Here is a 27,958-nt window from a genome sequence, read left to right as displayed (position 1 = left end):
GATGATAAGTCATTTCCAGGCAACGAGCGGCTACGCTTTATCAAGAACACCGATAACGCCGGCGGGACAAGCATTGTGGCGAAGTTCAATGCCCAGGAATAGCTTCTAATTATTTTATTTTTGTTTTGTTGACGTCATCACGCGTCACCGCGGGAAACTTGAAAAGTTTATGGTCAGTACGCCACGTGGTGGCACTCACACGAACTAAACCCTCGTGTCCAGAAAAGCTAGATACGGACGGCTCAGCTGCCGAAAGATTTATGAGCCTCACTCCGCCAAAGGAAGTCACTTCACCCACCACTAGCGCTTCACACTCTGCACGAAATGGCCAGCTTCTTCCGACGTGAGTTCAACCTTTTCGCATGGTACTCGTATGTGCCGATGGCGCGGAGCTTTTCTTCTTTTCTTTAGGGCAAGCAACGGGCGCACAAAAGTTTCAGGCGCAGTGTTCAGCAAATAGACTGACTTGACCATCCTTGACATTTCAGACGATTACTACGTCAGTGGATGCCCGTTATTGAAGGCGTGAAAACGCATTCCGGTGTTAGAAAACGGACTTACCAACCTGACGACTATGAGCGACTGCTAATGGACAATACTTTCCACAAGTGACTGTCGCGGTAGATACATGGAACGGGTCTGCATGATTTTATTTAACTTTATTTCCTTGTTACGCCGCGTGGCCACCTATGAAAATAACATTAATAAAGAAACAGAATACAAAAACAAGAAGAAGAAGAAAGAATAGAAAAGCGGGTGTGTATATGAAACGCTTCCAGAATTTTCCTGGCTAGTCGATCCCCGTTGATAAGGCACATTGTTTCGTGAGATAACGCTGCACATTCCAACTTCGAACAATGCCTAGTCAGTGCGGGTGATCACATCCATTTAATGGCAGTATGTGCTGTGTAACGAAGTTTTCACGCGTGATAGAGATCGCCTACGTATTAGACAGAGTGGCAGGCATGTAAATGCACGGTTATTAGACCGCGAAAAGCGGCCGAGTGAAAGCATTCACACGAATATGAAGGAGCGTTGTTCAAGTTGTGTATGTATACGTCGTTACCCCATGAAGCAAGCGCTTTATCCGAACAAATGAAGCAACTCACTGAAGAAACTGACAAAGTCATATGACCAAACGAAACGATGTGTGCGTCAGATATTATCGTTCATATTGTGCACAACAGTGTACTCATTTTTGCAGATAACGTGGTTTTCTAGCTGACAGACAAGCTTTTTCTTAATCTGTTGCGAACTAAATTATTTTCATCACGTGGGGAAGTGGTGGTGTCGCTTCGGAATGGCATTTTATAGCTTCTTCTCTTTTACTTCTGCGTGTCATCATGTTGAGGTGCGGTTCTTATTATGAAAACAGTTATATGGATACTTTTTACTGCCAAATTAAGGCTAGGAAGACTACTAACAGCAAAGTTCTGCGTATTCGTGACGAATCCGACTTAAACAAATTACACCAGGCATAATTGCTTAACCAATTGACACAACAAACATGGATTCTACACTGAAATCCGATCAACTAAATTCTTTCTTAACGGGATTTCATTCCATCATTCATTTTAATGCTAGGAGTCTTCGTAAACACTTCGACGCTATCGTTAATTTCCTCGCATCACTAACTAATCCGTTTTCACTAATTGCCATTACTGAAACCTGGTTATCTGACGATGACAAAAATTTGTATTGCTTCCCTAACTATAAAGTGGAATACTGCAACAGACTGACGACTAATCACGGTGGTGCTGCCATATATGTTTCTTCTAATATTGCTTATCCAAGAAGACATGATCTATCCCTAACCGTTAATAAGTGCGAATGTGTTTGGATTGAAATCAGTAACAGCTTTCTTGCTCAAGATAACAAGAATTTCATATTAGGCTGCATTTACCTTTCTCCCTCATCGTCAATAAATGAATTTTGTACCAATCTCGATCATATTTTACTTACTATCTGACTAGAAAATAAAAATGTTGTTATAATAGGTGATATAAACATTAATTTACTCGATGAAGCATCACCTATTTGTATTAACTACACTAGTTTATTCCATAGCTACGGATATGATTGCTTAATTAACGTACCCACACGCGAAGTCTCTTATGGTACAGGCTCACTTATTGATCATGCTTTTTCTAACCTGCTTCATTCACCAGAGGCAAAAGTTTTGCACATCGACATCAGTGATCATTACCCCCTGCTTTTACGTTTCAATTCTAATGTACGACCTTACCCACTTTCACACACTAAAGATGTTCTTGACAAAGATGGCTTCATGACTGCTGTTGCTAATACAAACTGGTCTGAAATTAAATCACTAAACGACCCACAAAAAGCTTTTTCCAAATTTTTTTCTCTAATTACATCATACTTCCTCTCCAAAAAGAAATGCAAAAAAAAATGTGTCATTTGTTCACAATCCATGGCTCTCACAGCAGTTATTAGCTCAAATGCGCAAACGGGATAACTTATATAGGCAAACTAAAAGGCAACCATTTAACATGAACTTACGTGCCCGATATAAAAGCTTCTGTAACACTGTTAACTGTAAAATAAAATCAGCTAAATGTTTGTATTTCGAGCAAAGAATTTTACAGGCAGCTAATAACACTAAAAAGAAATGGGAGATTGTCAACTCCTTTTTAAATAGACACACATGACTAAACCAGGTAACCAGAATTTTAAAGGAAGCAGTAGACCTCAATTCCCCTGCTGAAATAGCTGAGGCTTTTAGTGGTTTTTTCTTTCCTAACAATCCACCTACTCTTGCAGAAATCGTTAACATGAACCGTCTACCTCATTCATTCTTTTAATTTCCTACAACGCCAGAAGAAATAACTGCTGTTATATATAACCTAAAAGTGACAAGCGCTGGAATTGATGAGGTCCACCCTGCTAACATTAAACTTATTTCGCATCTAATTTCAGACATACTTTCATTTATTGTTAATTTATTATTCAGGACTGGTTTATTTCCCTCTGAACTGAAGCGTGGCAATGTTATCCCAGTTTATAAAAAAGGCGACAACTCACTATTGCACAATTACAGACCTATTTCCATTCTGCCGTTCTTTGGAAAAGTTGTTGAGAAACTAATTGAAATACGGCTAACAAAATATCTTTCTAAATTTAATATCCTCTCTGCATGCCAGTTCGGTTTTCGCCATGGGTATTCCACAGAGCTGGCACTTATTCATCTTACGGACCAACTAAAAACATTTAGTGACGAGGGATTTCTCGCCGCCTCAGTTTTCATCGATTTAACGCAAGCGTTTGATAGCATTAATCATAATATCATATTTTCTAAACTCGAAGCAACTGGCATTTGCGGTCCTGCCCTTTCACTACTAGAAAGCTACTTATATAACCGGGTTCAAGTAGTTTCTGTTTCCAACGCTTATTCTCGACAGCGAACTACTAACATCGGTGTGCCTCAGGGCTCCATCCTGGGACCAGTTCTGTTTTTAATTTATATTAATGATTTACCTAGTTGCCTTTCTTCAACAAAATGCATTCTGTACGCTGATGATACCACAATATTCACTTTTCATAGAGATGTCTCATCTCTCGTTAATAAACTAAATGCTGACTTAGAAAACATTCTATGGTGGTGTAATGTTAACATGTTATCTATTAATGCAACTAACACTAAATTTGTTGTATTCTCTTCACATCAGCGAAACATAGCTTCCATTGCACCTATCAGTCTTGGTCCCCACTGCCTTCATCCAAGTTCACGTTCATCTTTCCTTGGCGCTCTACTTGATTGTCATCTGAAATATCACAATCATATTGCTCACATAAAAAAGAAAATAGCTTATGGTATACGCATCCTAATTAAAGCACGCCCTTACTTCACACGTACCACATTGCTCTCACCTTACCGCTCTTTCGTCCACTCTCACATTACTTATGGTATAATATGTTGGGGAAACACCTATAATACTGATACTACGTCTTTGCAGACAATTCAGAACCAAGCCATCAGAATAATTACCTATAGTTCACGTTTTTCTATTGCCTTACTACACGAGAATAACATCCTTACTATTTCTGGGCTCGCTAAATACAACCTAGGTATCTTTTTCTACAGATTTCTACATAATGAGCTACCATCGATCACATTTTCACCATCTAACCTGACAACTAATAGTACCACCAGATTCGCGTTGAATAACAATTTTCTTTTACCACGAGTCAGCACTAACTACGGTAAACAAACCGTGGAATTCACTTCCATATCAGTATGAAACACTCTTCCTCTTATTATGAAAAATACAAGATCTTTACACCAATTAAAAGGGAACTCAAAATGCATTTATTATTGACAAACTAATGAGAAAATTTACTGTAACCGTTTTTTTTTTGTCCGTTCTTCTTGCTTATCTTGCTTTTTTGTTTGTTTTTGTTCTTGTAAATAAACTACTGGTATTTTGTTCACATACAATTCTTTATGTTACCGTGAGATAAGCTAAACCTTGTTATCATTTGTAATGAATTTTGTATTTTCCTCTGTAAACGTTCATTTCCTGTTGCTTGTATAATACCTTATTATATGCTACTGTTGCTTCGAGATGTCAATTATCATAACTATTCTTGTACAGGAGGTCCCTATACAGTCTTTGACTATGGGACCTCCTCCTGCATACTGAACACTTGTAATTTGACCCAACTTCTAACAATAAATTCTGATTCTGGTTCCAAGCGCATTTGCGCCTTCACCGTAATGTTCGGAATATATATATATATAAATATATATATATATTTATATATATATATATATATATATATATATATGTATATATATATATATATATTGTTGGGAATCGTACCGCTGGCACGAGTTGTTGGGGTCTCGGTTCTGACGCCCGTTATTGCCAATGGGTCGCAAGCCCCAAGGGTAGCGTTGGCCTGGCGGCCTGGGGCACTGGAAGCATCCGAAGGTCCCGGCAAAGCATGAGAAGACTGGTAACAGAACAACTTGTTTATTCTAACATAGCAAAAGAGCGGCCGGTCAGGTCGACCGAAGTGGAGAGACGGGAGAGCACGTAACTCAACAGTACAAATCGGAGCCTCTCCTCTGGCGTCCGGGGCAGCTGCTCTTATACCCTCGGCGTCGCGGTCCAAAAGGGAAGGAGGGAAGGTCACGGGATGAAGGTCACGGGACGGCGCAGCAGGAGCCCACGACGGCGCGAACTGTCGGGCCGAGAGACCTGCAGGCTCCTCATTCGGGGAACTCCGCTCCCCGGCTGCCGCGCTTTGACAAGCGAGGGCACACACACACACACGCACACACGAAGACACGTGGCACTGAAACACGCCTGGGCACGCTTGGCGGGTAGGCGTTGCGGCGGCGTCGGACGGGCCAAAATGTCCGCCGCTTTGAACAAAGCCCCGGCGTCCGTTGCATCCGCGCCGGCATTACCGCGCGTTGTAGGCGAAACGTAACAGACCGCCCCGCCGGGGGAAGGAGATCCCGATGGTCAGGGGACTGCATCCGCTGTCCGGAGGGATGTCGCTCGATGATGCTCATAACCGAAGTTGGGCGTCCTTGGGCGTTTCTTGAGCGCAGCGCACAGAGAAGGCCTCGTTCTCACGTTCAGGTTCACACAGGACACTGCAAAGTGACTTCGGGAGAGTTGACATTTTTGTTCTCGTTTCCGGCAAGCGTTAGAACCACGCCAAAAGGCAACCGCTCAGTCAGCAAGCACGGCACAACCCTCACTAAGCCCTGCCAGGCTCTTTCCCCTTTTATACTGCTGCCTAGTTCCTTACAGTAGTTTAGCAGTACTCAGAACGCGTCCACAAATCGGAAAAATTGCACTAAAAAGCACATCATCACTTTGAAACACTACACAAAAGCAATAAGTTAAAAAAAATCCTGCCTCAGGAAGAAAAACATCAGTAACAAGCAATTTTGAGGCTGATTCCCACGTTAGGGGCTTCGACTTAAGCCATCGGCGTTACCGTTGAGACTCCCCTTTTTGTAACGCACCTCAAAGGAATATTGTTGCAAAGCGAGGCTCCAGCGCAGGAGGCGGCCATTTTTGGGAGAGATGGTCTGCAGCCATTGGAGAGGGCAGTGATCCGTTTCAATGATAAACCTCGAGCCGGCTAGGTAACATGACAATTTCTGAACGGCCCACACGATACACGCACACTCTTTCTCGGTGGCGCTATACGCCTGCTCACGACTGGTCAGCTTACGACTAGCATACAGGACGGGGTGTTCTACTTCTCCATTTTCCCGTTGGCACAGTACAACGCCCATGCCTCGCTCACTAGCATCACACTGAACAACGAACCCTTTTGAGTAGTCGGGCGATCGTAGCACAGGCTGGCTTGTTAGGGCGCTCTTTAGGGCGCTAAAAGCTCTTTCCTTCGTCTCATCCCAGACGACTGTTTGCGGCTCTGTCTTTCTTAGAGCATCCGTCAAGGGAGCCGCGATATCAGAGTACCTGGGGATGTACCTCTGATAGTAGCCGGCGACACCTAAGAACGACCGAATATCGGTCTTCGTGCGCGGTTGCGGGAAGTCTCGCACAGCGGCCACCTTTATTTCAGAGGGGCGGCGACGACCCCGACCAATCACGTGTCCGAGGTAGACAACCTCGGCCTGTGCTAACTGGCACTTGGGAGCTTTGACTGTCAAGCCCGCATCGCGCAGGCGGGTTAGCACTGCCCGCAAGTGCGCCATATGCTCAGGCCAGGATGCGGAGAATATCGCTACGTCGTCTAGATACGGTAAAGCGAATTCTTGCTGTCCCCGCAACACTTTATCCATGAGGCTTGAAAAGCAGTATGGCGCGTTCTTCAAACCAAAACTCAAAACTTTAGGACGGAATGTCCCCATTGGTGAAATGAATGCCGCATACCTACTAGCCTCTTCTGTAAGTGGAACCTGCCAATAACCCCTGACAAGATCTAGGGTGGAAATAAACTGAGCGCTACTCACTCTCTCAAGGCGCTCCTCGATGTTAGGGATCGGATAAATTTGATCCTTAGTGATGGAATTAAGCCTGCGGTAGTCGACGCAAGGACGAGGTTCCTTGCCCGGTACCTCAACTAAAATCAAAGGGGAGGTATAATCACTCTCACCCGCTTCAATAACACCGAGCTGTAGCATTTTCTTTACCTCAGCCTCCATAATATCGCTCTGGCGGGGTGACACCCGGTACGCCTTGGATCGTACTGGCTCTGGGGAGGTAAGTTCTATGTCATGAGTAAGGACAGAAGTCCTACCAGGCCTCTCAGAGAACAGACCTTGAAACTCTTGTAAGAGCTGGTGTAGTTCGGTTTTCTGCTCAGGCGACAGCGATGCTTTACTTATTAAGTCACTAATGACTTGATCGGTGTCTTTCCTGTTCGTCACTGAGCCTAGTCCCGGAAGCTCGACCGGAAGCTCTTCTAACTTTCCCGCATCGGGAATTTCCTCTCCAGTATCTGGTGCCTTTAACGCTACAGGCTCAATTTTATCCCGTTCGGGCGTGCTCTGAATACCAGCTTGCTGCGCCTCTGACCCTTTCTCATCGTTCAACAACGTCGGCCCCGCAACTACCGCCTTTGCAGCGAGCTCCCGAACCTTCGATCTGGTTAAGGCCTGAACGCTAGCCTCACCAAACAAAAGCCCCTTCTCGCGCAGGAGGTGATCGGACCTGTTCGAAAATAGGTACGGGTACTGGGGGGGCAGCATAGATGACACTGCGGCCTCCGTCTCAAGTGCTCCGAAAGGTCCTTCAATAAGCACTTTTGCTACCGGCAGACACACGCTATGAGCTTCCACTGCTTGCTTGATCCATGCGCACTCGCCCGTGAACATAACGGGTTCTACGTAAGAGGGATGAACTACATCCATCGTGGCTGCGGTATCGCGAAGCACTCGGCACTCTTTCCCGTTCACGAGGAGGTCTCGCATGTAAGGCTCGAGAAGCTTGATGTTCTCGTCAGTGCTGCCTAATGAAAAAAACACGACTTTTGGTTTTGTTTCTGGGCACTGCGCCGAAAAGTGACCCGGCTTCTGGCACGTATAACACAGGCGCGCTTGCCTCGCCTCGAACCGCTTTCTGCGTTCGGCTTCGGCTGCCGCCGTCTCCTTACGTTCGGTCGGACACTGCGCCGAAAAGTGACCCGGCTTCTGGCACGTATAACAAACGCGCGCTTGCCTCATCTCGAACCGCTTTCTGCGTTCGGCTTCGGTTGCCGCCGTCTCCGTACGTTCGGTCGGACTGCTTTCACTCGCATCCGAACTACGTGTGTCCCCCTTTTCTCTCATGGGTGTGAACTTCGGCCTCTCAAACTTGGAGCCAAATTCACCCTTTTGACCGTCCTTAGCCCCGCGAGCCCGACGCGTCACAAACTCCTCGGCTAACTCAGCGGCTCTAGCCACCGTACTAACGTCTGGCCTATCCAAGACCCAGTACCGCACGTTCTCAGGTAACCGACTATAAAACTGTTCTAGCCCGAAACACTGCAGAACTTTCTCGTGGTCACCAAACGCTTTCTCTTCTTTGAGCCACTCCTGCATGTTTGACATAAGCCTGTACGCAAACTCTGTATATGACTCACTTCTGCCTTTCTCATTTTCCCGAAACTTCCGACGGAACGCCTCCGCTGACAGCCGGTACTTTTTTAGCAGACTCGATTTCACTTTGTCGAAATCCTCTGCCTCCTCTCTCTCCAAGCGAGCGACTACGTCGGCCGCCTCGCCGGGTAGCAAAGTGAGCAAGCGCTGTGGCCACGTTTCCCGAGAGAACCCCTGCTTCTCGCACGTTCGCTCAAAGTTAACCAGGAACAAACCAATGTCCTCTCCAAGCTTAAACGGCCGCATCAGGTCAGTCATTTTGAACAATACTCGTTCTCCTGCACCGTGTGCCTGACTTCCATTACGAGCGCGTTCCATCTCTAACTCGAGACGCTTCATTTCCAAAGCGTGTTGACGGTCGCGCTCTTCTTTTTCTTTCTCTTTTTGTTCTTTAAGTTCGCGCTCATCTTTCTCTTTCTGTTCTTTAAGTTCACGCTCCTGTCTTTTTGCCGTCTCCCTCTCCTCAATGGTCTCAAGGCATTCCGACAGCTCGTCATCCTCAGCTTCTAACTCAAGAATAGCCCTTAGCAGTTCTGGTTTTCTGAGTTTGTCTGAGACATCCAGACCCAACTCTCTTGCAAGCTCCAGCAATTTCGGTTTGCGCAACGACTTCAAATCCATGGCTGCTCTGAATGCTGCTTTCTCTACTGCGTACTATTGTCTTGCCGCAAACTAACCCGGCAGCAACGACAACCCCAATTACCAGCTCTGTTTCTAACACTAACAAAAGCCTGGCAAAACTCAGAAGAAGAAAGTCCCGCACTCACCAAACCTTGCAGCCAAGACTTCAGCGCAGTCGTTCCGCTGCAGGCAACCAGTCATCACACAGGGCTCGTTGCACTGCTCCCGGATGGTCGTTGTGCTGCTCAGCATACATTCAACCGCATCTCTTCGCTGCTGGCCTCCGTTGTCGCGATCCCACCGCTGCCACCAGATGTTGGGAATCGTACCGCTGGCACGAGTTGTTGGGGTCTCGGTTCTGACGCCCGTTATTGCCAATGGGTCGCAAGCCCCAAGGGTAGCGTTGGCCTGGCGGCCTGGGGCACTGGAAGCATCCGAAGGTCCCGGCAAAGCATGAGAAGACTGGTAACAGAACAACTTGTTTATTCTAACATAGCAAAAGAGCGGCCGGTCAGGTCGACCGAAGTGGAGAGACGGGAGAGCACGTAACTCAACAGTACAAATCGGAGCCTCTCCTCTGGCGTCCGGGGCAGCTGCTCTTATACCCTCGGCGTCGCGGTCCAAAAGGGAAGGAGGGAAGGTCACGGGATGAAGGTCACGGGACGGCGCAGCAGGAGCCCACGACGGCGCGAACTGTCGGGCCGAGAGACCTGCAGGCTCCTCATTCGGGGAACTCCGCTCCCCGGCTGCCGCGCTTTGACAAGCGAGGGCACACACACACACACGCACACACGAAGACACGTGGCACTGAAACACGCCTGGGCACGCTTGGCGGGTAGGCGTTGCGGCGGCGTCGGACGGGCCAAAATGTCCGCCGCTTTGAACAAAGCCCCGGCGTCCGTTGCATCCGCGCCGGCATTACCGCGCGTTGTAGGCGAAACGTAACAATATATATATATATATATATATATATATATATATATATATATATATATATATATATATATATATATATATATAGTGAGTGGATTGCTTGCGCCAACTTGTGTTTATTCGGACTGCTGTCATGTCATATTAGAGGTGCTCCCATATTCGTCTATCGCATTGTCATTTTTCTGTTCCCTTAATCCAATCTCTGTCTGTTCGCCTTTTTTCTATAAGCGAGGATGTGAAAGGAAAACCATGGAACGGGTGCTTGTATTATAATTAGGTGAACTCGTTAATTATACTATCCGTCTCTTTCAGGACAATCTAGCAACTTCCATTCACGCCTTCATTCATGTCGCGGTAAACAGCAGTTTCTAATGGTCGTTCTTGAAGGGGCGATACCACGCCACGGCAGCATATTAAAGATAGCACGGACCTTTCAGCAGTACGTGAAATACGGTGTGCGAAGTTGAGCAAGCACACTGCAGCGTAAAAGGTTAATGCAGTCGGGCGGCACCTACCGGCGCTGTAATCGCACCAGGGGGATTGGTTCGTTTGAGCCCGGATGGTGACGCTGTTTCCGAGTTTTATCTACGAAAACTCTCGCCTCCGTATCGACGGATCAGCTGTCGAGAAAATTTATGAGCCTCACTCCGCCGAAGGAAGTAACTTCACCCACAACTAGCGCTTCACGCTCTGCACGAGATGTCCGGCTTCTACCAAAGTGAGTTCAACCTTTTCGAATGGTACTCGTCCTGCCGATGGCGCGGAGCTTTTCTTCTTTTCTTTAGGGCAAGGAATGGGCGCGCAAAAGTTTCAGGCGCAGTGTTGAGCAAATAGACTGACTTGAGCATCCTTGACATTTCATACGATTACTACGTCAGTGGATGCCCGTTATTGAAGGCGTGAAAACGCATTCCGGTGTTAGAGAACGGACTTTCCAACCTGACGACTATGAGCGACTGCTAATGGACAATACTTTCCACAAGTGAGTGTCGCGGTAGATACATGGAACGGGTCTGCATGATCTTATTTAACTTTTCCTTGTTACGCCGCGTGGCAACCTATGAAAATAACATTAATAAAGAAACAGAATACAAAAACAAGAAGAAGAAGAAAGAATAGAAAAGCGGGTACGTATATGAAACGCTTCCAGAATTTTCCTGGCTAGTCGATCCCCGTTGATAAGGCACAATGTTTCATGAGATAACGCTGCACATTCCAACTTCGAACAATGCCTAGTCAGTGCGGTGATCACATCCATTTAATGGCAGTATGTGCTGTGTAACGAAGTTTTCACGCGTGATAGAGATCGCGTACGTATTAGAAAGAGTGGCAGGTGTGTAAATACACGGTTATTAGACCGCGAAAAGTGGCCGAGTGAAAGCATTCACTCGAATATGAAGGAGCGTTGTTCAAGTTGTGTATGTATACGTCGTCACCCCATGAAGCAAGCGCTTTATCCGAACAAATGAAGCAACTCACTGAAGAAACTGACAAAGTCATATGATAAAACGAAACAATGTGTGCGTCAGATATTATCAGTCATATTGTGCACAAAAGTGTACTCATTTTTGCAGATAACGTTGTTTTCTAGCTGACAGACAAGCTTTTTTATAGTATGTTGCGAACTAAATTATTATCATCACGTCGTAAAGTGGTGGTTTCGCTTTGGAATGGAATTTTATAGCTGCTTCTCCTTTACTTGTGCATGTCATCATGTTGAGGCGCGGTTCTTATTACGATAACAGTTATATGGATACTCCAGACGAATTTGCGCCGTCACCGTGATGTTCGGGATATATATATATATGTGGTGAGTGGATTGCTTGCTCCAACTTGTGTTTATTCTGACAGCTGTCATATCATATTACAGGTGCTCCCATATTCGTCTATGACATTGTCATTTTCTGTTACCTTAATCCAATCTCTGTCTGTTCGCCTTTCTTTCTATAAGCGAGGATAGGAAAGAAAAACCATCGGAATGCAAATGGGTCGATGATAGCGGCAACTTGCGGGTATAATGAACGTGAACGTTGTCAGTAGACGGGGCTGTCCAAACCTAACGTGGCATTCCTCTCCCCTCCAAGGATGTGGGCGATACGTAAAAGGCTAAGACTTTATCACCCTTTGCGTATATCCATAATTTCAAAAACTAGAAACTGAAGCCTCGCCCTCTCGAAACCATCAAGCCAAATTTTAACTCCGTGTGTAAGCAGCAGGGCGCAAAGATCAGGGCAGAAGAAGAACACAAACGACAGGACCGGCGCCACTCACAACTACGTTTGTTTCCGCAACAAGCATGCCTTATGTAGGTCAACCAAACCGAAGCACGCACGAAACATTAGAAGAAAAATACAGCAATCCTTCGAACACTCAGGAATCATATCTGGCACAATAGATCAAATCAGCAAAGAACCACACGTGGAGCAGCACAGGAAGCCATTCATCGAGTGCAATCATTACCAAGCCAACGGGTAGAAAAACGAGAGATAACGGTTACCAACCACGCTTCACTAACAAATTATCCAATACATAACACCATTCAAACGCCTAAGGACCAGTCAGTGATAAAACGCGCACGACTATGAGAATAATGACCAACGAATAACACGGACAAACATGAAGAAAGGGCGTCTAGAGACCAGCGTCTGCGTCAGCTCTAAGATCTCTAAAGTCACTCACCGATAAAATTAATAAAACGTGTGACCGCGCGAAAAATGAACCATGTGACAAACAATGAAATGGACAGAATAATTGAATAATAAAGAGTCTAAAGAACAGCGTCTGCGTCAAAACGAAAAAAATGCGAAAGAAGACCTGTAAGATCACTAGAAAATCGTCAAAAATAAAAACTGAATATAAAGAAGACAGACAGAAAAACCTATATGAAATCAATCTAACATGAGGCCTAAATGAAGCCTTCTAAAAAAGTAGTCTCCTTGTCACTAAGCACAATGGACGGCCTGTTGACGCATTTGTTTCCCTCCTTTTTGATGAAATAAGCTTCCACAATCTCCCGCTCGAAGCTGTCTTTTCCAAACTTCAAAAATTTAGTATTTTTCGAACTGAGGGCGGCAATTAGTGCAGTCTCTGCAATGCCCTACAAGTGTTGAAGATAGTAGCAATCTGCAGGTCACAGTGGTTCGATTGCATGCAACTTGATTTATTAAGCGACCAAAAATAAGGAAGAATGCTCCCAGGGAGCAACGCAGGGGGCTCAAGTTCATCGCACAGGAACTCGCACATAGCGCCCGTCGAACAAGCACACGGTCTCTCACGCTCACACTCGCACAGTCTCGTCGTCGCACGATCGAATGGCGCACTTCTCCCGAACCAAGTCCCGCCATGTTATCCCACCGCCACTTGACGCGTCTCGGCCGCAGATCGTGGTGTACAAAGTAGGGGGCGCTTGCTAGCAGCTTGTGAAATAGCCAACACAAGGAAGCTCCCTTCATTGTTGCGCAGATTACGACAATGTTCAATGTTCAATGTTCAGGTGCGACCACAGCTTAGAAGGATTTGGTACACGACACGTGTCGTGCATTTTACTTCTAATGTTTCGTGTGTGCTTCGGTTTGGTTGACCTACGTAAGGCCGGCTTGTTGCGGAAATAAACTTAGTTGTGAGTGGCGCTGGTCCTGTCGTTTGTGTTCTTCTTCTGCCCTGACCTTTGGGCCCTGCTCTTTACACATTCAAGCAGGAACCAACTAGCCCAAGCAAGAGTTTAACTCCACGCCCGTCTCTATAATAGCATCCATAAGAGAGCTGGACAGTACGCCTGCCGAGCCAAATTCCTGGTAGCGCCGCTGAAAATCACGGTCGGGAAATATACACCCACGATGCAAAACATCGTTTTTCGATCATCGACAAAAGCGATGGCAGGCAAATCTACCAGCTTGTCACAATACAAGATAGCATGAACATTCACAAAGTCGACAAAATGTGGCCACATATTAAGTCGCACCACCAAAACTGGGCACAGTGATAGGCGGCCTTTTAAACTAGCATCACGAGCTTGGTGGAAATCGGAAAAGACCCAAGAAATGTTGGGTGGGTAGGCCCGGCACGCACGTATCGCTTCGTTCAAGATACACGTTCTATAGTACCCAGCCGAAACTTTGCGAAGTGATTACATGGGTGCTCACGTCTGCAGTGAGTCGAACAGTCTCATGTATCGGCAGAACACATTGTAGGCGTGCTTGCCGACCTAGGTTGGTCATATATGGATCAAAAGTCTGCAGAAGCGCTGTGTAATTGATGCTCGATTCATCCGGATGTTCCCAAACGCGAAAATGCCATTCAAACGCAGTAAATAAGTTGACGGAGCAGCCATTCAATGCCTGCGACCAAACGCGTTTCTTGTGGACGCACAAAAGCACATGCGCGCTCATGGGAACTTTTTTTTATTATTTCTTGTTTTCTTGCCGCGTACACAACCAAAACTTCTTATAATGTTGCGTTTCCCTTTTACATAGTAGAATAGCCCAGTATATAAAAAAAAACTGAAGTCGTTTCTGCAGAAATTAACCTTCATTTTACGTACAGTGAAGCGTTCCGCGTCAATAATTTGCAACTATGAAATGAAAATGTTATAATCACGGTTCACGGTTCCCCCTAATTCCCTCTAAGAAATCACGGTTCCCTCTCATTTTAATTTTGTTCGTGCGCCGTAAGCAGCTGAAATGTGGCGAGAAACACAAAAGACATCGCGTAATTAGTTTCGATAGTTTCCTACCCACCTTTCTGCACTCACACGCACGCCGCCTCAAACACGGACAGCAGTATAGGCGAAAAAGCTCCTCAAATCCTAAAAGCAGCTGAGAGCTGCACCGAAGTGGTTGCATAAGCGGTGTGACCCTCTGGCTTCCAGACTGCTTATAGCTACAGGCTGGCGAACAATTAAGGGTTGCCGCAGCTATAATGCTGCTCATACGCTTCTGCCCTCGATACTATATCGCGTGTTTATCTTTAATGCATAAGCAATAAGTTGTTCTACAATATAGTATTTTGGCTCACAAAACAGGGGGGCAAGGAACGCGATGATACAAGTTCTGCCGCGGAGTATAACGGCGTGACAAATCCCATCCAACAATGCTGTAAAAGAAAGGAAGGAAAAAAAGGGGGGGAAAACATTCTCTATATAGAGCCACTCTCACTTTAGAACCCATCGGCCGGCGGCCAGCGGATACGCCCGTCGGCCGCCGCTCCCTGCCAAGCTGGAATTACAACGTCGCGGCCAACATCATCTCTGATTGCACAGCATGCGTAACCTATGCAGCGTCGCGGCTTGCGCGCTTTACGTCATCCGGGCAACGTAACGATCCTATTCCTCTCCTTTTCCTCGCGCTTTACCAGTGGCCCGAGCGACGCTCCGCGTATACGTTACCACCTGGACCGGCCGGGGTTGAGCGGTCGGTGGTAAGAAAGCGACAGAGTCCATCAAAAAGAATTGTTACATATATACCCGCCCAGGACGTCCTTTCTTTGTTTTAATGCAATTAAGAAATTAAGCGTCATACAAATTTATGCATTTGAAGCTAAACATTTCGACAGAATTGCCTGTCTGGTTGGGAAATTGATTAGGACCTGAGACTGACTCCAACCAAATAACTGAATTTTATTAGCCCGACGTTTCGGAGCCCATTCGGCTCCTTCTTCAGGGGGTTGTTCTTCGGGGGGTGGCGGTGTGCCGCTTTTAAAGCGTCTTTTGTAAAGAAAGGAAGGGGGAGCACGGGAGGTGGGGAGACGCTTCACAGACGGAAAGGTGGATTTGGATGGCTGCGGCGGAAATATTCCGCAGCCATCCAAATTCTCGAAATCTCTACCTAAAATTAATGTGTAGGAACGGATACGCCCCAGCTTTCTACGGCTTGCCAAAACTCCATAAACCCGGAATCCCCTTACGACCAATCGTAGATTTTCGTGCTCCCCAGTACGATCACTATCCACTTACTTGCATCAGGTCATATCACCACTCACCGGAAGGTCAGCATCCCACGTGCGCGACTCCGAGAATTTCATCAAACTCACATCAAAAGTACGTATCGAAGATGATGAATGCCTGGTCTCTTTTGATGTAATCTCTCTGTTCACAAGAGTACCCATTAAGTTGGCTGTTACCGCAACTAGGGATGCCCTGGAACGCGACGATATGCTCAGCGAGAGAACCCCTTTGAATGTAGATGAGATCTGCCGCCTTCTCGAACTGTGCCTGTCCAATACCTATTTCATCTTCCGAGGAAGCTACTACAAACAGGTTAAAGGAACTCCTATGGGGGCCTCAATTTCCGTTGCCATAGCCTACTTGACTATGGAGAGCATCGAGGAGAGAGCTTTAAATACTTTTTCCCCGAAACCAAAAGTCTTCCTCAGGTACGTGGATGATTGTTTTTGCATCGTGAAGACGAGCCAAGTCGAAAACTTGCAGAAACGCTTAAACTCCATAGACCGGGACATACAGTTCACATATGAGCGCGAACAGAACGGATCACTCCCATTCTTAGATGTACAAGTTACACGAAAAGACGGCATTCTAAAATTTTCAGTCTACCGAAAACCAACCCACACAGGCCGCTATCTTCATTTCCAATCCGACCATCCGGCAAACCACAAGGCGTCTGTTGTAAATTCTTTATTAAAACGAGCCGAAACTCATTCCTCATCGGAATCGGAGCAAAAGAAAGAAAAGAGAACGGTTCTCAACGAACTTAAGAGGAATAGCTACACAGATGACTTCATTCGAAAAACAACCAGACAACAAAAAAGAAGAAGCAAAATGCGGGACCTTCAGCCGTTGACTTCTCCCCAACCCCAGAAGCGAGTGTCCATCCCGTACGTGAGAGGTACCAGTGAAGCGCTCAGCCGAATATTAAAAAAAAGAAGGCCTCAAGGTGGCGCACAAACCAATAAACACTTTCAATATCCTCCTCCCTAAACCAAAAGATCGTCCACCTAAAGAAAAAGCTCAAGGCGTGGTCTACAAAATCAGTTGTGCCGACTGTCCCGCGTCGTACATCGGGGAAACCAAAAATCTAAAAGAAAGGATCAGACAACACGAGAACGACGTCAGAACAGTCAACCGTATTGGCAGCGGCGTCGCTGAACACTATGAAGACGCCGACCACAAAATTGCTTTCCAGGAAACTGAAATCCTTCAAACAGAGACGAACTCGCGAAAGAGACTACTACTGGAGTCATGGCACAATCAGAATACGGGGAATAACATAAACCGCCTGAAGGGCAGCCTACCCTCAGTGTATGTCCATGGCCTTGGCGACATGACGAAAAGAAGAAAAGGACGCACAGCCAGGTAGACTCCCGCTTGTTTCACCGACACAAAAACGTCGGCGCGACCCAGTAACCTCCCCGCCCCCCCCGCCCCGCCTCCCATAAAGGGCACCCTCGCGAGCACTCTCCCCAGCACCGGTCATCCTAGCACCACGGCAGCCGTCCACAACCCCCCCCCCCCTTTTGTTTCCCCCTACCTTTCCGTCTGTGAAGCGTCTCCTCACCTCCCGCGCTCCCCCTTCCTTTCTTTACAAAAGACGCTTTAAAAGCGGCACACCGCCACCCCCCGAAGAACAACCCCCTGAAGAAGGAGCCGAATGGGGTCCGAAACGTCTGGCTAATAAAATTCAGTTATTTGGTTGGAGTCAGTCTCAAGTCCTAAATTTATGCATGCTGCGTGCGTAACAGTTGCACAAAAAATTTAAGGCAGCTCTACGACAATAAAAGAAAACCGAGGAGCCCGCAAAAAGAGCAACATTGGTAGTATTCGTAATTAATAAATATTTTAAAAATTTGAATAATTTATCGTTTATTTATAAATTCATAATAATAAATATACCTCGTTTCGATAATGCATTAGTGCCAGTATCACAATCCCCACCAGCGCAGGCCTCCTCGGTGTCAGGTCCGGGCTTGTTTGTCTTACGTGGTTAAGCCTCGTTCTCGGAAAGTGCGTCGCACTGAATTATTCCGCCATTGTTTTCTTCTGAGCAACTTCATGCTTTACATTTCCTTTTCCCGTTCCTTCCAGACATTAGCTCAACAAGTTCTCGCTCCTTACGTTAACATCATCCCCTTTGTCTCACCTGTATATGTACCATCATACATTCTGTTGCATTTTTTTTTCGTTTTCGCCCCCTCCGCCTCCAAGGGACTTTCTGTCCCCTATCCCTTTTCTCTCAACCTCCCGAAGTGTGTTCTTCATAGGTTGGATCCATCCTTAAAGCTACAAGTGCCATCAAGGATTTCCCGCTATGACGCGACAGTATTGTACCGCCTCTGGCTCGGGGTGGCACTTACGAAGGCCTACTCGTTCAGCATTGGAATGGGGGATACGCCCATGTGCGACTCTTGCGGTACCACAGAAACGATTGAACACATCCTATGTATCTGTCCCCTATGCGGTGTCGAGCGCGAAGTTCTCCAGACAGCACTGAACCAGCTGGGCTCTATACCACTTTCCGTAATGAAGATCCTTGGACCCTGGCCATACGCGTCGATGGCACAGAAAGCCGTGAAACCGCTCTTCAAATACCTCAAGTCGACAGGTCTTGGGAACCGTGTGTAGACTCGGTGCAAACCTTGCACTGCGCGCGAAATTGTGCTCTCTCCTCTCCCTCTCTCTCTTCATCCCCATACCCTCTTCCCGAGTGCAGGGTAGCAAACCGGACATGCGTCTGGTTAACCTCCCTGCCTTGCCTGTCTTCTCTCTCTCTGTCATTCTATCATTTTTCTCACGCAAAGTATAATGTAAGCAGCGACATACATGCCGGCGGAATTCTCTGAATTTCATTAAGGCGCTTCCTGTCCCTCACTCTCACACGCATACATGCTGCTTCATCCGAGGCTCCTGACGGGAACCTCATTACTGACTCTCAGTGCTTTCAGTGACCCAGAAGCAGATATCTTCTAAAAATCCGGCTACTCTAGCCCAACTTTACATATGTTCCTCGAACTGTCTCGCAGCATACCAGAATAAGCCCGTCTGCCAGTGGGTAAGGTGCTACGGCAGTCACGTACCATCTAGCGCGGTGCCTGGCGGTGAAGACTGCGGAGAGACCACCTTCATAGGACGCGCGGAGCACGGGGATGAAGTCCTCCCGGGCAAGGTCCTAGCTTCGCACAGCTGCTGCTATGTCGCATATTACGGCGCCGAGCACAAGCACAGGGAATATCAGGTGCGCAAACTTTTTCACCAATTCCAGTTCTCCTGAGCCCGTATTCAGAAAACTTCTCTTACGTAAGACCATTTCCTCACTAGCCCACAAGTCGAAAAAAATTATTCCGGAGCCCTCGGCACCACGGTGTGCCTCATATTCAGACTGTGGCTTTGGCACGCAGACCCCATAATTTAGTTTTTTGTCGCGGATAACATGAGCTTTCTCTCTAAACGATTCTTTTCCTGGGGCATTCATTTTGCACTCTGCCATTGACAAACAAAATCGCTGGGTTGAGACAAATAGCGTTTCAGCGAGAGTTGTCCGGTTGGCAGGCTACTGTTGAGCTGCCTGTTTTCTGATTGGGTGGGTGATTTGGTAAAGGCGGCCTGGCAAAGGCAATTGCAGAGCAAGAAGCACTCAAGTAATGGTCAGCCCAACTGGCAGCTCGCGCTCAGGGTAAGTCGTCTGAAACAGACAACTATATACGGCCGCGGCGGGAGACGGCGCAAACACATTTATGAGCGTACTGCTCAGGAATGTGTACACTCAGGAATGTACACTCAGGAATGTGTGTTAAGAACTCCGTCGCCGAGAAACGATGTTCTTTGTCCTCCTGCAGGTTCGGAGCAGCAGGCATGTTGCAGGCGCCTATACAACAGGACTCGGCGTCAGATAAAGTAGCTTCGAAACATTCTGTAAATGTAGTGCATGAACAGTACGGGGGCGGGGGGGGGGGGTACTGGTATAAATTAAAGCTGGCTCTCAGTGCAGCGCAGATGCGAACTCCGTTGAAACCGAAGCGCAGGGGCAGAGGCCGCTAAACGGTTGGAGTGCTTTTGATGCTAAAAACACCCAAAGCTAATAGGGGCCAGTATTTCTGCCGGGTAAAACATTGACGCTCGCTGAAGTTGATGCATTGGTGGGCGCTGTTCTATGTGCGCCTGTCTTCGTGATTAGTACTGTGATCTGTGAATTCCAGTGATTGCATCTGTGCACCAGCTAACCCCAGAACAAGTTCGACTGAAGTACCGTATTTACAAATTCATTCGCACTCAAGTATATGGTTCGCAAGAAGGACAGCGAGACATCTGCGAAGGGGTAGGTCAAAGATATGAAGAATGGCATGCGAACAGATCCTCGTTTCCCAAGCTCATTCATCAGTGAGCTTTTTTTTGTTTTCTTGCAGGTACTCGTCTGCGACGGCACCCCGTTGGCGTGGGTACCAGCTTCCAACGGCTCCGTGCCAAACGGGGCCATCCAGGGGGGTGCCTGCCGCAATGGCGAACCGCTGTACATCGGCCGCACCTACCACAAAAACACACTGACCCCCGGCAAGGTGCATCCATCGCACAACTGCCTGTACGTCCCGTCTGGTGGGTACGAGCACCGCTACACCAACTACGAAGTTCTGGTCTGCAAGACGATCAACTTCTGAAAGCCGTTGCACCCCTCCTATACAGAGTTTTGGAGTTGCCACTCCGGAGCTTAATTGCTTCCAGAATCAGATGGAATGGGAAAGGAATGAAAACCCGAGGTTCCGGAATGGAGTATGAATGGAATGGGCACATAGCCCTGGAACACTAAATGTTGAGAGTCAGACGGAGACAACCAAACCGGCAAACTTGTCATTTGGAATAAAGTAGACTTGGCCAATATATTGTATTTTTCCTACCGGTTCGTTCAATATCTACCCATAGGTGTCTGCGGCGGTAATCATAAACAACACTCTACTCTGCACATCCTACACTTCTGAAGACATGAAAATCTTTCAGCGCTAAAGAATGAAGAGTCTTTAAAGACAGTAACTTCTAGTTGGCAAGAAATATGATTCCCTTCAGAAAGTGCACACTTGACCTATATGACACAAGGATGGAGGCGAAACGCATTGCGAACGGCCGTACCCTGCACGGGTCCACGGTGATTCAAAACGCACGCCATGTGTTTTGGGGCACTGTCTATTATCCAGAAGGAGCGATAACATGAAGGCAGAGATGTTTTCTGGACAATGTGGTGCCCATTAATATGCCAGCAGATGTGAGACAAAAAAGGTCGCCTTGCAAAACATATAAATGAGTTTCGCTTTTTATTTTAGTCCTCAAAGTGACAAAATAATCTCGTTGAATGATGGCATATACAGTGGTGTGAGACTTTTTTTCTACTTTGCCTTACGCATTTGAGTTTCGAACGAATCATAGATTTTTGCCAATGGTGTATCTTATTTAGAACGCGAGCCTTGCTTGCGTCGCAGCGTGCGACGTGTTCGTGAAACGCCTGACCCGTGTGCAGCTAAAGTGAAGCGAACTTCAGCTGTCGCAAGCTGGAAGTTGTGGGCTTTAGTATTTGAATAATTAGTGCACCATGATGTCAGAAATTAGCGTTGAGTTTGGCTTCATCCGAAATTAAACAGAAACCGTGTAAAATCGACGAGGCATGATTTCAGTTATGTACGAAGACCTCGATTATTCTAGACAATTTTTGAAATTGTACTTTTGAAGAAGCCTGTAGAGTGAGCCTTCGCTCTGTCTCTTCGCTCTTTCTTTTTTTATTTCGGCGTAAGGAGGAAGGCGCTTCTGAAAAGGGGACAACAATTCCGGCTGCCACCGCAAGTTAGCATGTTTGGGAGACATTCTGATTGCAAGAATTGAATGTATTTTTCAATCGCGTCCCATATTCTAACCCGCGCAGCTAAAATGTTTGTTGACGCTATTGGATAAGCAAGACAATAAAATTTATGTGATAATGTTTTATATATTTATTTGTCTGGTCTTCATACACGTGTAAATGTCTTGAGTGCACACCTTGTGCATATATTTGTGAAATAAGGTTGCTCATGTGTCGGTACTGTATTGGGCAGTCATGTGCTCCACAACGAGAGTGTTTGCGCAATGCTTCCTTTGAGGGCTGGTGATCCTTTTCACACTAAGCCAGAGATTAAAAAATATGCGAATGCCACTTAGCCGGACAGAAAAAAGCTAATGCTGTTTCCCGTCGCTTGGAGATACTCAGCGCTTTTTTTTTTCATTCTGCCTAGTTACATAATTAGTACTAATTAACTGATCAACTTCTAAAATATTAAAATTAGATTAAAGGTGTCAATGAGAAAATTGTAGGGCGACATGAAAAACTCCCGATACAGCTTTCTGTTGGTCAGTACGTGCTACATAAAAGTGTTTTTTCCGAGCGGGAAAGAAGCCCGCGAATACGCGCAATAATTCCGCGCGACTGGCCACTCGAGGCACTTTGCATGCGGGCTTCTTTCGCGCTCAGAAAAAAAAAACACTTTTATGTAGCACGTATCGAGCAACAAAACGCTTTATTGGGAGTGGTTCATGTCGCTCTACAATTTCCTCATCGACACTTCTAATCTATTTATAATATTCAAGAAGTTTATGAATTAATTAAGACTAGTTATCTAATTAGGTGGAATGAAACAAATAATTTATCTCCAAACGACGGCAAACAACAGTATTCATTGCCACTTCTCTCTCATTTTCTTGCTGCAGCCGCAAGCATTCTGGAATGAAGTAAGACTCATTTTCCTTTCGGTGATTCTGAGCTTCGTTAAAAGTGATTTAAACGTTATTTAATAAGGAAACGTAAAACAGCACACAGTATACTTAACACTACTGTGTGTTGGCCGTGTTTGTATACGAACTTCGATAATACTTTAGCGCAAGCGAACAAGGACAAAAGAGAAACGTAGCGTATCGTGGTGTCTTGGTGTCGTTGTGTCTTGTGGTAAAATGTTATCAAAGTTAGGTATACTTAAGTTAGCTAAGTTTACTGAGTCACGTGCATACTGCCAACTCTCCCGATTGGAGACTCCGATTTCGACCAATCCTACCGATCGTACAAGCACGGCCATAAATTTTAGGAGAAATTGCCCCAACCCCACTGCGAAACACGCATACGGGCGCAAACACACAAGCACGCGCACACACACACGTCATGCAGTACAGCACGTCATAATTGTCATTGTGCGCTAAATAGCCAGCCCAAGCCAGATTTAAATCCAGACCATTAGTGTATAGTCAGCGTAGGCCTAACTCAGTTCTCTTCAGCTCGAGACATGCGTCGAGAAGTGCATGTGAGGCAAAAGTCTGATATGCATTGCATAAAGACCGGTTTCTTTAGGTCAGCGTCACGCAATACAGTTATGTTAAGCGGTGAAGCATACGCAAAATACTGCGGTGAAGCATATCAAGGTTGAAAGGGGCCACTGTCACGTGACACAGTACGTGTTGCCTAATTACACACGCAAGCACCCGCCGTTTCCGGCCACAGTACAAGCGTGGTACAAGTGCCGAGGAGTCTAATAACTGCGCTGGCATCCATTTAGAGCAATTTCTGACGTTGCTGTGGTCTAAATCTCATAGGCTTTTTATTACTTCAGACGGAAAGCATTTCAATTATTTCAATTAAAAAGCATTTCAATTGGCCAAAGCACTCCTGCCTCTTAACAGTTCACTTCGCTCGGGACGCAATGGAGGCTTTCGGTGGTAAGTTGTTAACATTTCGAACTCCTCCTTCTCACGTGGAACAGTCCGATGGGCTCAGTTCTGAGGTTTGGAAGCATTAGCTTACCGTTCTCTTTTCCGCGTTTGTCCCAAAGCAGCCGCTCTGCTGAAGGTGCCAGAGACATTTATTGAACGGTAGCTTCCTGGCTCACCGTCGATGATGTCATGCACTCGATGACGGCACCCCAGCGTCATTCTCTTCACACATTCACTCAAATTAATAAAAGGGGGCGTGCGAGATGGGCTACCTGGCTCGCAGCCACGCATACAATAATATATGGGGCCCATGCTTTTGAGTATCCTTCATTCATTCCGGCCGTTGTCGTATCTTCTTCTGCTTTGTCATTGTAAAATATGCCTCACTCTCAAAGCACGCAGTCTTCGTATGCTTTCCGCTACTCAGGGTTAAAATCTAGTTGGTCGTATTGGTGATTATCTCTTGTGTTCTTCGCGCGGTCGACATAGAAAAGCGCTAAAGGCGGCAGTAATAACTAGCCGATAAGAATACTTATGAGCTGGCTATCACAAGTGTAAGTACCCACTTATACCTGTAGTAGTTACAATAAAAAAACACACACAGCATGTTGAAAGCTGAAATTAAAACGTTAAATTAAACGCTAGCGGTATGGCGAAAAGTGACGATGCAGCCAAATGCAGTGATCACGCTATGGCACGTAAGAATGTTGTTCCCACAGCGGTTAAAGATTTAGCAATGGAAGCCTATGGAAACGACAAAAATTTGTATTATATTTGTTCGCCGGCGTCGGTGCGGTGGCGAGCTAAGCCTAGGCTTGCTTCGTGGCCGCCGGGATTGGCCTGACCCCGGCATGGAACCATACGACATGGCGTCCGAGATGGAGACGGCCACGTCTCCGACGACATCGAGCCCTGGCTCCGGCCAGATGTGCGTCGAGGTGCAAGGGGAAGAGATTTCTCCTGAGGAGTTCCACACTGGGATCGGCTGGTGGCAAGTGGGCCAGCGCATAACAGCCCCGCGAGCGAGGGCTCCGCCGCTCGCTAGTCGAGGCCTAAAACAAGAGACCACGTCAACAGAAAAGTGATCGCAACGACAACAAGGGCAGCGAGAATGCCAGACGTGCTGCCGAGAGAGGACACCAAAGTGATCGTGAGGCCGCGGGGAGGCCTAAACATCGCAAGAACGCAGACTGGGATCGTTGCCTCGGCCATCATGGTGGCGGCGAGGGTTTCGAGAGAACATGGTGCGGCGGATACCTTCTGCCCCAACCTACACCAGGATATCATGGTGGTGAGTACCCCCGATAAGGGACGTGCTTCGTCCTATGCCAAGATTCAGGCCATCCGCATCGGGGACAAGATACACGAGGTAGGCGCGTACCAAACCACACCATATGGCACGGTCAAGGGGATCATTCGAGGCATTCCCATTGAAGATACTCCAGCGGAGATTGACCGCAACGTTGTTAACTCAAGAAATCCATTAGCAAGAGGGGCGCAAAGAATTGGCAATACGACTACCGTAATTGTAGCTTTTGAAGGCCAAAAGGTTCCAAATTATGTATGTTATGGCCCTGTGTTAACGAGGTGCAGTCTGTACCGCAAGCATTTCGATGTCTGCAAACAGTGCGGCAAAATAGGCCACAGAAGAGACGTTTGCCCTAACCCCAATATGAAAGTAGGCTTCGATTGTGGGGCCAATAACCCTGTCGATGGCCACGAGTGTAACCCTAAATGCAAACTATGTGGGGGACAACACCCAACGGCCGATAGAGAATGCAAGAACAAATACAAAACTCCTTGCGTAGTAACGAAAAGGCAGTGGGAGCGCAAGATGGCGGAACAGCGCGTACAGCAACAACTAGCATCCGGAGAGTTTCCACCGTTGATGACGTCAGCAGGAGCGAGCGGCACAGCTGGTCGCCATGAGTCACGCTCGCGCGGGAACAACAGCGAAAGTCGAAACAGAAGCATGAGCCGCCACCGCCGATCCCAATCCAAAGACAGAGTAGCCTGGGCAGACGTAGTAAAGTCGGGGGTAGCCAAGAAAGAGCAGCAGCAACAGCAGCAGCAGTCACCGCCATCTCGAAGTGGTGCAGGGAAACTTAAAGACGAAAGTGAGGCAATGAAGGCGCTAAGAGAAGCAAACGAGGCGTTGCGGAAGAAGAACACTGAACTAGAGGCGACAGTCAATAAGATCAGTAAGGAAATGGCAGAGATCAAGAGAATGATGACGGTCCAGCTACAGCAGCAGCAGGCACAGCATTTATCGCCACAACCACAGCAGATGGCAATGACCGAGGATGAACCAGAAGTAGCGGTGAACCCGAGGACAGAGAACGCGGCCTCGGTGGGTCCGGCACCCAAGAGAAGAGCAATTGAAAATCTTAAAGAGCGGAGACTCAGCGATAGGGTAGACAACCTTGAAGATAGGCTCAACCACTTTGAAGAGTATATTCGCACGACATTCACCAAGACATTTACCGACCGTTTCATAGCAATTGAACAGACGTGCCAGCAATTAACTACGACAGTACAGAATTTGGCAACGCAAATGGCTAACTTTCAGCAAACATGGATAGGACATCAACCACCGCAACCACAACAGCAGTGAAAGGCCTCCTGGTCTGACATTGGAATTGCAACAGTTTTGCTGGGAAAAAGGCTGTACTTCAGCAACACTTAGAACAAGTATCAAAAAAGCCAGATATTATCATGTTGCAAGAGACCCTCATTGAGGAAGTAAAGCTCTCAGGTTACCGGTCCCACGCCAGCCCACCAAGCCTCCGGACCGCGGCCGGCAGTAACGGCAGGGGAGTTTGCACCTTGGTGAGAAAAAGCATCACGTACGTCGAGCACGATTTATTGAGCAAAAGCCCAATCGAGCACACCATGATAGAGGTGGTTACCGGGAAAAAGCAGAAGGAAAGCACTTTTCTGGTAAACGTGTACAGTAGCCCGTCACACGGAAAGCAGAAATTCAAAGCACTGTTACACAAAGCGTGCAACGTCACGGGGCCCGACAACAGGCTGGTAATCTGCGGGGACTTTAACGCGCCGAATCAAGCCTGGGGTTACCGCAAAACATTGGCAAAGGGCAGGGACTTAATGCAAGATGCTACCGACTTGGGACTAAATCTAATCACCGACCCAGCATACCCTACAAGAATCGGCAACTCGATCACCCGAGACGCAACGCCCGATCTCACTTTCGTCAGGAGTAATGGTGGTGGTATGGCGGACTTCGAATGGCGAAACACAGGCCACGAATTGGGAAGTGACCATTACATTGTGGAGGTCGCTGTCCCGCTCAGTGGTAACGACGAAGTTGGCAGAAGCTTTCGGAAACATAGATTTACTGACTGGGACGCGTTTCGAGGATTGTTACCCGAGGAGCAGACCGAAATTACGGACATTGAGGAGTGGTCCACCGAGATTGTAAACGAAGTAGAAAAGGCCACCAAGGAAGTCGAGGCGTACGAGCGTGTCCACAGGGTCGACAGCCGCCTCGCCCACCTCATCGCAGCCAAGCAGTCCATCCTGTCAAGGTGGAAGACGCAGAGGACAAACAGAAAGCTACGCAAGAAGGTTGCCGAACTCAACCGCGAGATCGAGTCCCACAGCCGAGTGCTATGTACTCAGCAATGGAATGAGGTTTGTAACGCAGCGGACGGCCAGATGCACTGCGGCAAGATGTGGAGTATGCTGAGGCATCTTTTGGATGCGACCACGACCAAGTCTCACCAGCACCACAACCTGGCCAAGATCATCCACAGGGCGCTGACCAAGCACGGGGAAGACGAAGTGAAGAAACGCCTCGACGACAAGTACCTCCTGGTCACTCCCACAGAGACGCACCCGGACTACCTAGGCGAAGAAAACGAGTGGCTAGATCGAGACATTGAAGTATGGGAAGTAAGGGTTGCCCTGCACGATCTCAACAGCAACTCCGCCGCTGGTCCCGACCGCGTTACGAACCGAGCGCTAAAAAATCTTAACGAAGCGGCAATCGAGAACCTCACGGCATACTTCAACACTTGCTGGCGAGCCGGGTCATTACCCCGGCAGTGGAAAGCAGCCAAGACCATCTTGATTCCCAAGCCGGGCAAGCCACCCAACATTGAGAACCTCCAGCCGATCTCACTTACGTCCTG

At 47.2% G+C, this 27,958-nt stretch overlaps 2 protein-coding genes across 3 annotated transcripts in view; one reads left to right on the top strand and one right to left on the bottom strand.

The window, feature by feature from the left end:
- Positions 1-27,958, bottom strand: part of LOC126543838 (multidrug resistance-associated protein 1-like) — a 165,951-nt gene that overhangs the window by 117,279 nt on the left and 20,714 nt on the right. The gene's annotated exons all lie outside the window — the stretch shown is intronic.
- LOC126543843 (natterin-4-like) lies at positions 247-20,966 on the top strand. Of its 2 annotated transcripts, none has more exons than XM_050190974.3 (3): positions 247-343; positions 19,118-19,329; positions 20,498-20,966. In XM_050190974.3, the coding sequence occupies exons 1-3, from the start codon at positions 325-327 to the stop codon at positions 20,744-20,746; spliced, it is 480 nt and encodes a 159-aa protein (XP_050046931.1). In that variant the 5' UTR covers positions 247-324; the 3' UTR covers positions 20,747-20,966. The 2 variants fall into 2 exon arrangements, with proteins under 2 accessions (XP_050046931.1, XP_054918351.1); XM_055062376.2 differs by lacking the exon at positions 247-343 and adding an exon at positions 10,741-10,865.

The sequence above is a fragment of the Dermacentor andersoni genome, chromosome 10, assembly GCF_023375885.2.
Source record: "Dermacentor andersoni chromosome 10, qqDerAnde1_hic_scaffold, whole genome shotgun sequence".
Lineage (NCBI taxonomy): Eukaryota > Metazoa > Arthropoda > Arachnida > Ixodida > Ixodidae > Dermacentor > Dermacentor andersoni.
Note: the sequence above shows the minus strand (reverse complement) of the source record. Positions and strands in the feature narration are given on the sequence as shown.